At 42.1% G+C, this 12,500-nt stretch overlaps 1 protein-coding gene across 5 annotated transcripts in view; it reads right to left on the bottom strand.

Moving 5' to 3' along the window:
* Positions 1-12,500, bottom strand: part of BLNK (B cell linker) — a 388,622-nt gene that overhangs the window by 124,231 nt on the left and 251,891 nt on the right. For 3 of the 5 annotated variants that reach the window (XM_075352283.1, XM_075352285.1, XM_075352286.1), the window contains 2 exons: positions 11,128-11,193; positions 924-980 (listed from right to left, as the gene is read on the bottom strand). In XM_075352283.1, coding sequence (XP_075208398.1) covers positions 924-980; positions 11,128-11,193 — 123 coding nt within the window. The remainder of the gene's footprint in view (positions 1-923; positions 981-11,127; positions 11,194-12,500) is intronic. The other 2 variants (XM_075352284.1, XM_075352287.1) reach the window with 1 other exon arrangement.

Genomic DNA, 12,500 nt, shown 5'->3' with positions numbered 1-12,500 from the left:
CCACTCATTATCACATGGTTCTAAATATTTCATCCTTTACGCCTTATATAATTTACAAGCTTGGTATTATACAGTGTGTCCATCCATATCCTGTCCACTGCCATTAACTTGAGAACGGCGGCAGCTATAGGCATAGAAGTAGTGTTTAGGTATAGTAAAGTAGCCATGCATTACGCAATGAAGCCACCTATAGTGCCACCTGGTGGAAAACAACGGAGTTAGCAATTTTATCTCGAGACTACTTTACTATACCTAGACACCACTTCTATGCCTATAGCTGCTGCTGTTCTCAAGTTAATGGCGATGGACATGATATGGGTGAACACACTGTATAAAGTGTGAGTATTCTTGTACTTTATTTATGACTTAAGCAATAAGCTATGACCCTAGTATCAAGAGATTGGCTCAACATAAGCTCTACATGGAGTCTTCTGCTGGATCTTTGTGGTCCGTTATTATGGCATGGCCAGAGCCCCCCCCCATCATACAGGTGATGTTCGTACCTTTGGATATGCAGAGTTTATTTTGTGTGGTGCCCAGTTACCTGGACATCAAAGTTGTTCTTAGATATTGAGTAGGAGATCAGAACCCAAGACATGAGTAACTCTTAAAAATCATATCCTCTCTCCTGCGACTCCATTAGACATTCGACTCTATTTACACTTTTCTTTGCAGAGTAGTCAACCGGTTTCGCCAATTAAAGCGTCTGGAACTGGAGAGCTGTGCTTCATGGTTAACCTAAACTGAAGACCACCTCTCACTATAAGCTCCATAGGAACCTCCTACATACGTGTGTACACTCATTACACAAAGAGATCATTTTAGTTCATAGGTTTCTTACAGACAAGACAAAACATAAAAAGTGAGGAAAATTAAAATCAGCAAAAGTGCAGATTGAAGCATGCAATGATTGATTTCCATACCGATCCCATGTATCTTTCCCAGTTTTGCAAATTAACGCCACCTGATTATTTTGGAACCTAAACATCGAGGGACAGAGACAGAGACAAAGCTTACACCCGAAGACTGCACAATTATAAATCACATTATAACAAAGGCAGAGAAAGTAATCAACATTCAGCAAGGCTGTCAATCCTTTTTATTTTCTGAATTTTTTTTTTATTTCTAAATTAAAAAAACAAAACATATTACTTTTTATAGACTTGATTTTATAAGGAAGCCATCATTTAATTCATGCTGTCCAAACTGAGGACAGCGTAGGCCAGATTACAGGCTAGGATCCAACATGAGCACCGCAACGTACAGAAGTGCCACGGTGCATGTTGGATGGATCAGATCCTGCTTGCATGACTATGTTTTCCACGTTTCAGAGAAAATATGCTTTAAAGATCCAGCCGGGGACCATATCCAGAGACCAGACAAGTCTAGCTCTTTCCCTGGCCGGCTCTTCCCAGTGTCGCTGTAGGTGATTGGTCTCTTGCTATGGGAGAAATCTGTCAATTACCTAGAGCGACACTAGGAACTGGCTGGGATCACAGTAGTAATGTCATTAGCTATGGTCCCAGGGGAAGAACTGGCTGGGATCACAGTAGTAATGCTATTAGCTATAGTCCCTGGGGAAGAACTGGCTAGGAGCACGGTTGTAATGTCATTAGCTATGGTCCCTGGGGAAGAACTGGCTGGGAGCATAGTAGTATCATCATTGGCTATGGTTCCTGGGGAAGAACTGGCTGGGAGCATAGTAGTATCATCATTGGCTATGGTTCCTGGGGAAGAACTGGCTGGGAGCATAGTAGTATCATCATTGGCTATGGTTCCTGGGGAAGAACTGGCTGGGAGCATAGTAGTATCATCATTGGCAATGGTCCCTGGGGAACAACTGGATGGGAGCACAGTAGTAATGTCATTGCCTATGGTTTCTGGAGAAGAACAGGTTAGTAGCACAGTAGTAACATCATTGGCTATGGTCCCTCGGGAAGAACTGGCTAGGAGCACAGTAGTAATGTCATTAGCTATGGTCCCTGGTAGAGAACTGGCTTGGAGCACTGTAGTAATGTCATTGGCTATGGTCCCTGGGGAAGAACTGGCTGGGAGTACAGTAGTAATGTCATTGGCTATGGTCCCTGGTGAAAAACTGGCTGGGGGCACAGTAGTATTGTCATTAGCTATGGTCCCTGGGGAAGAACTGGCTGGCAGCACAGTAGTAACATCTTTGGCTATGGTCCCTGACCAGATCTTTAAAAAGTATATTTTCCCTGAAATGCAAAAGCTTCAAATAAATATATATGTGGCTTCAATTGTGCAACCAGGACCCTACTCGTGCTGCATGTGATTTGGGCAGCATGAATCAGATAATAGGTTCTCTTTAATTAATCTTGACAACCCTGTTAATGAAAAGTTCATTAGTGAGAAAATCAATGACTCTTCAGGAATACATTCACCTATGAACACCACTTTACAACCAATAAAATAAAAGATTATGTAATAATGATAATTCACTGGTTCTGCGTTGCACCATATCCTCTGCTGGCTTCTAGCTGGAGATGGCCGGGTATTACCCTATTCCTTCAGGGGCTGGACAGAGAGTGGTCCAATGACTTTAGTTTTGGGAAGTTAAAGCACTACACATATAGGGAGACAAAGGCTCTGTTCACACTTAGTTTTTGAACTCCCTCCAACGTATCTGGCTTTTAGAACCCCAGTACACTGGATATATCAAAAGAGATTTCTTTTGGCACGTGTTGGCCCTATTTCAATTACCACTATTTTATCTAAAGAAATATTTGGAGTTTTGATAGCCTCCAGGTTATATTTTCTTTTCTACCCAGGCCTTAAAGGGTTATTCCCATCAAGATCCTATCTCAAAATGTAGTAGGTGTAATAATAAAAATATTAGCAAATACCTACAATTAGAAATGTAGTATAGTTCTCCTGATATAGCCATGTCTCTAACCTCATGTGCAGGGCATTGCAGTAGCTTAGGTATACATGGTTACAACCAATAGCAACTAACTGTCCCTATATGCGTGGCTGTAACCATGTATACCTAAGCTACTGTAATGCCCTACACATGAGGTAAGGGACATAGAAATGTAGTACAGTTCTTCTGAAAAGCTATGTCACTTACCTCATGTGCTGGGCATTATAGTAGCTTAGGGATCCATGGTTACAGCCACTCACATAGGGACAGTTAGTTGCTAGTGGTTGTAACCATGGGTACCCAAGTCACTGCATTGCCCTGCACAATAGGCAAGTGACAAGATGAGTCGCCCACCGCCACGGCGGTCGCCCCAGGGACACCGCTCCACCTCCAGGGACGCCGCAGGGACGACTCTTTGGAATCTTCTCTGGCGACGGGTATGTCAGGTTATTTACTTCTGAGTTGTAACGCCACTCTCTGTTTGCAGTCAGGGTTATAGGTGACCGCCACTGCAGTTCAACGAGCGTCTGGGGCTAATGGAATCTGCAGTCGGATGGTGTGGCCTCCCGAGAGTGAGGCTGGCCCCAGGGGCTCGGGTGTATGTGTGTGGAACAACAGGTCGCAGAATAACTCAGTCTCAGTCCAAAGTGTCTTTCAACTCGTTTACTCACGTTCTGCTGGTAGTGTAAGATAACCCGGGCGATGCTGAGATACACCAGGTGGAACCAGGTATCCTTTAGGCTGGTATAAGGGTAGCTGCTGACTCGCCTTCCTAGCACTTCTGTTTCGGACAACCCCTGACTTAATGTACCGTGGCATTCATCCAGGGAAGTCGCGACTGCCTTTTCTAACCTTTCTGGCCCGTTTGCTGGCAGCGTGGACAAAGAAAGATGGCTCCAGGCTCGATCCTCCTTATGGGCCGCCTCGTTGCTGCTGATGCTCGGAATCTGTTTTGGTTGGTGTGGGACTTGTTGTCCACCCCACCGGCAGGTTTAGCAGACCACTAAATGGATGTCTGGCTCTAGGGACCTGTTCCCCGTGCGTGCCTAGCCACCAGAGGTCTCCGAACACGACCATCTGACTTCCTCAGTGTCTTCCTGACCAACTAGCTTCCTCAGCGTCTTTCTGTCCAACTTCTGGTGACCGTTCTCCCCCGCCAACAGCCACTACACATGCAGGGTCTGACTAGCGTGTTCGCTCTCCTGCGTCTCCACTTCAGACTCAGCTCAACTGCTCTCCTACTCCTTTCTCTCTGACTGCCACTGCAACACTCGCTTCCAGTCCCTCTACCGCACCAGTAGCTGAGATGTGGACCCTATGCCCCCTCCTGGGTCTGCCCAGGGGTCCCCTCTAGAGTGTGTGTGAGACCTGGTTGCTATGTGTCTGTGCGTACACACCCTATTCCAGCCTTCAGGATTACCTGTTTGCACTCACCCAGCATGGGTGCAGTACTCAGTGGTGCCTGACCAGGTCAGGGGCGCCACGATAGCTTTTCAGAAGAACTATACTACATTTCTAATTGGAGGCATGTACTAATATTCTTATTATTGCACCTACTAAATATTGGGATAGGACCTTGGAGATGAGAATACCAATTTAAAGCATTTTTCACATCTCAGTCGGATGACTGAAATGAGATTATTTGCAACAAGTGTATCTCGGGCATGACTTTAGTATAAAAAGGGGCCATTTTTTTACTGAATAGAAAAGTACAGGTGAAAAAAAAATAAAAGAGAAACTGATAAACTTTTTGACTTTTATTGTACAATATGGGTTCTATGGGCCATACATATTATTATTATTATTATTATTGTTTATTTATAGAGCACCATTGATTCCATGGTGCTGTACATGAGGGGGTTACATACAGAATACATGTACACGTTACAATAGACAGACTAGCACAGGGGGAAGAGGGCCCTGCCCTTGCGGGCTTACATCCTAAAGGATTTTGGGGAGGAGACAGTAGGTGGGGTGTAGGTGGGGCGGCAGCTCCGCACGGTGGTGGGGCGGCAGCTCCGCACGGTGGTGGGGCGGCAGCTCCGCACGGTGGTGGGGCGGCAGCTCCGCACGGTGGTGGGGCGGCAGCTCCGCACGGGGGTGGGGCGGCAGCTCCGCACGGGGGTGGGGCGGCAGCTCCGCACGGGGGTGGGGCGGCAGCTCCGCACGGGGGTGGGGCGGCAGCTCCGCACGGGGGTGGGGCGGCAGCTCCGCACGGTGGTGGGGCGGCAGCTCCGCACGGGGGTGAAGCAGTGAGGTCATTGAAGGTTATAGGCATTTCTGAACAGATGAGTCTTTAGGTTCCGTTTGAAGCTTGCGAGTGTAGTAGATAGTCTGACGTGTTGAGGCAGTGAGTTCCAGGAGACTGGGGATGCTCGGGAGAAGTCTTGGAGTCGGTTGCATGAGGAGCGAATGAGAGAGGAGGATAGAAGGAGATCTTGGGAGGACCGGAGGTTACGTTTTGGAGTGTAGCGAGAGATTAGTTCAGAGATATATGGAGGAGACAGATTATGGATAGCTTTGTAGGTCAGTGTTAGTAATTTGAATTGGATACGGTGGAAGATTGGGAGCCAGTGGAGGGACTTGCAGAGAGGAGAAGCGGGGTGGTATTGAGGAGAGAGGTGGATCAGTCGGGCAGCAGAGTTAAGGATGGACTGGAGAGGGGCGAGTGTGTTAGTGTTACATATGAGAATGAATAGGCATACTTCCAATATTTCTTCAAAGGAACAAAAAAGAAGATAAAAATTAGAGGAAAAATATAGTAGCAACTAGCAGCATTTTAGTCAAGCTTTGATGGAGCTCAAATATCGAAATAAAGTGGTGTTCAGTGGTAACATTATGCCTAAGGAGCACCTATTACTTTCCATAAATAAGTTTATTTTTGTATCTAGTGTAAATGCCGCTGTTCTGATTCTGGTAGTGATTTTCTTTTGTTTCTGTACGTCTCCATTGTTGATATATGGCCCCATTCTTTTTGTATATAATAAAAAAAATATATAATTTTGTGAGCCAATTGGGCGTGGTCCTCAAAAAAAGACTCCCACATAGAAGAGTTGAGGACCACACCCACATAGTAACAATCGGAGATTTACATATAGGGTAAAGTGGGCCATATCTATGGAGTGGAGTGATGCGGAAACAAGTAAAAATAATAAAAAGTCAAGAGAACTGCAGCATTTATACCAAGCAGAAAAAAATTAAATATTTTTTCAACCGACAGGTTCTCTATAATTAAAAGTATATTTTAAAGTTAAATTTATTCTGAAGAACACATTTGATCATTCAGTATTTTGGATATTTAGGTCTCATTCAGATGCCTGTGATTTTTCTCAATTTTTTTGGGTCACATATTCATCTGTGTTTGGTCAGTGTCAGTTGTTACCATGAGAGTTTCATCAGTGATTTTCTTGTAGGAAAAAAATAAATATAGAGAATATTCTCCCATGCATTGCAATGTTAATATCGGACATTGCTCGGATTACACTGATGTCGTGGTGTGTGGTCCCTGATTTTTCACAGACCCACAGATTTCTATGGATGATTTTGCTCTCAGACTTGAATAAAAAACAGATAGGTCTCCATAATTTTTTTTTGCAGCCGCACAGTCGACAAATAAAACATGGACATATGATCTTCACTGCTCCATAAGCGAAAATCACATAATTCACATACGTCTGAACGAGGCCTTAAAAGGGATGTCGACTATTTGGATAACCCCTTCTCATTCTGCATGTTTGCCCCCGTAAAAATAAATAAGTCTATACTCACCTCCGATGTCGCCGTGGTTCCAGCGATGTCTGAAGCCGCATTCCTAGGGCCTACATGATGTTGTTATGACACACGAGCCCTTTGATCAAATTAGTGCCAGCGTCTGTCCCCCCACCTTCGTATATATGAGCAGGAAGTGAGTACTGCTCTGACTTCCTGCTCAAACCTCCAAAGTAGGAGAGAAGGAAGCTGGCGCTGATTGGTCAATGGGCTCGTGTGTCATAAAAATGTCTTGTAGGCCCTGGGAATGCGGCTTCAGACATCGCTGGAACCACGACGACACCGGAAGTGAGTATAGGCTTATTTATTACAGGGGCGAACAAGGGGAATGAGTAGGGGTTGTCCAAGTAGCGGACATCCCCTTTAATGTGAACATGTATTTAGAAAACCATCAATTTTGACAATAACACACAATCACGGGAAATTACAATCAGAAAGAAATGCTAAAAAAAAAAATATTGATTCATGTAAGTATAGTAACGAGCAGAATCAAAAAGGGGAATTTCGTTATAATTATATACATGGATTTTTTTATTTATTTCTTTATTTTTAAACATTTCTGGCCTCAAGAGAATTAAAATAATTAAAATATTAGTTAGATTTTATGCCTATGTTTGCAAATGTCTAACATGAATAATTTGGAAGATTTATCCTCTTTCGTTTGTCTACGCCATGTTCTTCTTACTTGTCAGTATTATTTATAACTACTTTACCACAAACTTCCTAAAAACATTATGTATTAGAATACACATGGCCATTCCCTGCAGGAGCAGACGTCATCTAAACCAGATATTATATTTTTTTTGCTTTTAATGTTTTTTTTTTTTTTTTTTTAAAACATATGTCATAGAGGAGTAAACAGAGGAATTTTTTTTTCTTGTAAGTGGTACCATAGAGACACGTAGTGTAGGCTTGCAGCGGAGCTAAACCCCATAAAGATGATGTAGTTTTGAATGACATTCATTTTTTCATATAATGTACTAAAAAATGCGGGGTAAAAAAAAATCCACGTGGTGCAGAATTAGGGAAAAAAAACAAAACAAAACACATGCAATTCCACATTTGTATTTCTGCCATTTAATTTGCTATAAAAATGGCCTGGTAGCTTTATGCTATGATAAATTATGGCAATAACTTTATATTTTTTTAAAATTTAAAAAAAAAAAAAACAAAAAAAAAACAAAACAAGAAACATGGAAAGATATATGGCTTTAGTCACTATATTCTGAAAGCCATCACTTTTTTACATGTTTCATTCAATAAAGCAGTATTAAGTCTTATTTTTTTGCGTTATGAGCTGTAGTTTTTATTGGCACCATTTTAGTCCATACGACTTTTTAATCTCTTTACTATATCTTTTGGAAGGTGATGTGACCTAGAAACTGTGATTCTAATTATCTGATTGTTTATTATAATATTTTTTATTAGTTTGGACTACAGTATTAAGCATTCACCAATACCAAATATATTATTATTTTTTAGAGTTCTTCATTTGCTTTATGAAAAAGTGATATACATTTTTAGAAGTATTTTTTATACTTTTTTTTTATTTAGATTTTTTATTAGTCCCCTTAGGGGACACAAACCTTCATCACTTGTTCATCTATACAACTTGCTATGCTGTGGTATTGCAGTATATTGATTAATTATAAAGGCTAGGCTTCAAAGGAGTAGTAACATGGCCCCCGGCTTCCATAACAACCTATTGGCACCCTGCACTCGTGGCGCAGATGTGATGAGCATTGCATCTGAGAGAATAAACTGGTTCAACTTTGATCACTACTTTTTGAGTGCTGGCTGTATGACCCACATTGTACAGCGTGGGCTCAGCTCCTGAGCCCGCTCCATATAGTGATATCACACTTCTACTGAAGATGTACAACGTGCATTAAGAATAAAGGGGGATAACATTCTCTTCACCACAACCCTTTGGTTGCTCCCTACACACTGAAGGAAAGGTGGTCATACACATTAGACTAAAGTTGATGACAATGTTCAATATCACCAAAAAGGGTTTTCACAGGGAACCAGCGAACAATCATTTTAGCCAACTGATCACACAGTTTTACTTGACTTCTTGACTTATCATCTTAATAAAAATCGCCCATGTTTGATTAATTCATCCACTAGTTAGACATAAGATGTATAAAATACAAAACTGGGTTCATACGGCATTTACCTTCATTCAGTAGCTCTGTCAGAGCTTACGTTCAAACCCTGCAAAACGGGATTGGGGCAGGGGTGTACTTATCATTGGTGCAAGTCGTGCAGCCGCACATGGGTCCCGGAGGTAAGAGGGACCATTACCACCGCCATAGCAAGTGGAATTGTGCATTATCATGATCTATTGTACTGCAAAGGGCCCCATATTTTGTTTTAGCACATGGGCCCTCTTCTTTCTGTGTCCACCTGTGGATTCGGATTTATGCGCCACTGCCTATAATGATGCTGACAGTCACAGTGTACTCTGTTGTGCATTATTTTTCAATCGTATATTTCTAGTGGAGGCAGGTAGCAAGACGTAATTGATTATGTCTTCCTGCCCACCCCCACTAGATGCATAGGACTGATGATGCATGGCTGAGTACTGTTACGGGTGACAGACAGTCATGTGGTTTTTGGCAGTAGAAGGTCACAGCGTCTGGCTGCGCAGAATGCTTCTTGACTTTCTATTGTTCCTGCTGTCAGTATTCATTGTACTAGGTAGCTTTCCTGCTTCATTTTCATCTATTCCCTTTTAAGACCCAGCAGAGCTAAACTTCCATCTAGCTGCTGATTATCAGTATCCCCTTGTGCTTAAATACTCCCATCTTCCCTGGCCTGGTGCTGGTGATATTATTCAGTTAATACAAGTCTTGGTTGCAAGCAGGTGGCTTGTGCTCCTCTGTGGTATCATTGCTGAAGCTTTGCTGAACTCCTGCCTGAGTCATCTGTGGATAAGTAGTTCATGCACAGATGCATCATTATAGTCAATAACATCTGAATCCCGTTTTGCTGGGGTTCAGACATAAGCTCTGTCGGAGCCACTAAACATAGGGACAATGAGATGTGAACATAGCCTCGCATGTATGACCAACATAAGACAACACAAAGGTTGTATTATGGAGCAGCAAATTTTTTATTTTTTTTTTTGCATTAGTAAATTTTGGATGTGCATTTTATTGGTCAAATCATGTGCTACTTCCGCTTTAAAAATAAGCAAAAATAACATCATCAATCTGTTTTGGAGAAAACACCAAGCAGATAAAACAGGAAATGTGGTCAGGAGGGTGGAGCAGCCATTCCTACTGCTCGCTGTATGACATAAGTCTGCAGTTCATGAAAATATAGATTATTCATTAGTAGGATATATAGAAACTAATAAGCAGTGTAAATATGTACAGCTTACTGCGGGCATTTGTTATATTAGTCCCATCCACATAAACTAGTAATTTGTGGCGCGATCAGAAACCCAATTTATTTTTAAAGGGACATGCTCACGTTTGGCAGTTATCCTCTATCCGTTGGATAGGGGATAACTTCATGGTCGCTGGGGTCTTGACCTCTGAGGCCACCACTAGCCCTAAAGACTGAGGTTCTGAAGAGCCCCATGGGAATGGAGTGGAGTTGTATCATTTTACGTCTCCTCCATTAATGGTACCCGAGGAGATAGCCGAGGGCAGCTCTTAGCTGGTCATCAGCACTCCCATAAGAGTGAATTTTAGTGGTAGTGCACATGATCATCCTCCACTCCATTAGCTTGGGGCTCTATGGAGATCTGGTTCTCAGTGCCAGTGCCGGTACCCGCGTTCGGACCCCTAGTAGAAAGAGTTATCTCTTATTCCATCGATAGAGAATAGTCCACATTTGAGTATACCCCTTGAAAATTAGAAGAGATTAAATAACCCAGAGTATCTAAATTCGGGGCAAACAAGGCATGCGTCCCGGATCCTGTGGACCAGACGGTAAACAGGGGGACAGCAAACCACTATGCCTAATGCAATTTAGATAGATGGAGGAGAAAACTGAATCTTTGCTCTAGGGTCACGTCTAGCATAACCCATATCCAAACATGATCATCATAGAGATGGTTCCACGAATTAAAACACTATTATTAGCCAGTGTGACTATGTATTCATTTTACTTGGCACCTTGTAATACCACATTTCTCCTGTAGAGGCCACTGCAGGAGAAATTAGCCTCTGATTACTGATCCCCGGTGATTATGGATTGGAGGAAAGATGGTCCACACTGTATAGTCTTATATTTTCCATATAACAGCAAAAAAAAATAAAAAATAATATATATATATATATATATATATATATATATATATATAACTGCTTAAATATAACTAATTATACGACAAAAAAAATAAAACAAAATATACCGTATATACACACATACAGTATATATATATATATATATATATATATATATACCTACACACACACACACACACACACACAATATGGAAAATATTTTGTTGCATGACTTACTTCTTGATTCTATTAATTAGTCGAGGTTCGTTTTTCTTTATGTCACTGACAAGTTTTTGGAGTTGCCTAAGAAGTAGGAAAAAAAAGAAAAAAGGAAATATATAAGATTTTCGGCACAGACACACACACTTTGATGGTTACATTATAGTTTTGCCTCATTGCTGGCATTGTAACCAATTTAACAGAGAACTGGTAATCTAGGTCTTATACCAATAAAGTTCTGTGGATCTTGTATCTAGTAGACATTGAGGACGGCCAACGTCTCAAACATCTGGCTCCGTACAGGAAATACATTAGAGGAACCGAAAGAAAAAACAGTCCCTCAATTGATTGTCACATACATTGTTTTATAAAGATATGGAGAAATAGAACTGCACAGAGGACTAGTGTTAATAACTCCCAGTACAGTATAAATCAGCTCGGCCTCTGTTCACACCAGGCTCAGTATGTTCCTCCATCATAGACACTTAGAAAATCATCTAATATACAGTACAGACCAAAAGTTTGGACACACCTTCTCATCTCTAGAACAACTATTAAGATGAGACTTTGTGTAGCAGGCCTTCATGGAAAAATAGCTGCTGGGAAAACAATGCTAAGGACAGGCAACAAGCAGAAGAGACTTGTTTGGGCTAAAGAACACAAGGAATGGACATTAGACCCGTGGAAATCTGTGCTGTGGTCTGATGAGTCAAAATTTGAGATCTTTGGATCCAACCACCGTGTCTTTGTAGAAAAGGTGAACGGATGGACTCTACATGCCTGGTTCCCACCGTGAAGCATGGAGGAGGAGGTGTGATGGTGTGGGGGTGCTTCCCTGGTGACACTGTTGGGGATTTATTCAAAATTGAAGGCATACAGAACCAGCATGGCTACCACAGCATCTTGCAGCGGCGTGCTATTCCATCCAGTTTGCGTTTAGTTGGACCATCATTTATTTTTCAACAGGACAATGACCCCAAACACACCTCCAGGCTGTGTAAGGGCTATTTGACCAAGAAGGGTAATGATGGGGTGCTACGCCAGATGACCTGGTCTCCACAGTCACCAGACCTGAACCCAATCGAGATGTTTTGGGGTGTTTTGGGGTGAGCTGGACGGCAGAGTGAAGTCAAAAGGGCCAACAAGTGCCAAGCATCTCTGGGAACTCCTTCAAGACTGTTGGAAAACCATTTCCGGTGACTACCTCTTGAAGCTCATCAAGAGAATGCCAAGAGTGTGCAAAGCAGTAATCAAAGCAAAAGGTGGCTACTTTGAAGAACCTAGAATATAAGACATATTTTCAGTTGTTTCACACTTTAAGTATTTCATTCCACGTTTTAATTCATAGTTTTGATGCCTTCAATGTGAATCTACAATTTTCAGAGTCCTGA

The sequence above is a fragment of the Anomaloglossus baeobatrachus genome, chromosome 5 (assembly GCF_048569485.1).
Source record: "Anomaloglossus baeobatrachus isolate aAnoBae1 chromosome 5, aAnoBae1.hap1, whole genome shotgun sequence".
Lineage (NCBI taxonomy): Eukaryota > Metazoa > Chordata > Amphibia > Anura > Aromobatidae > Anomaloglossus > Anomaloglossus baeobatrachus.
Note: the sequence above shows the minus strand (reverse complement) of the source record. Positions and strands in the feature narration are given on the sequence as shown.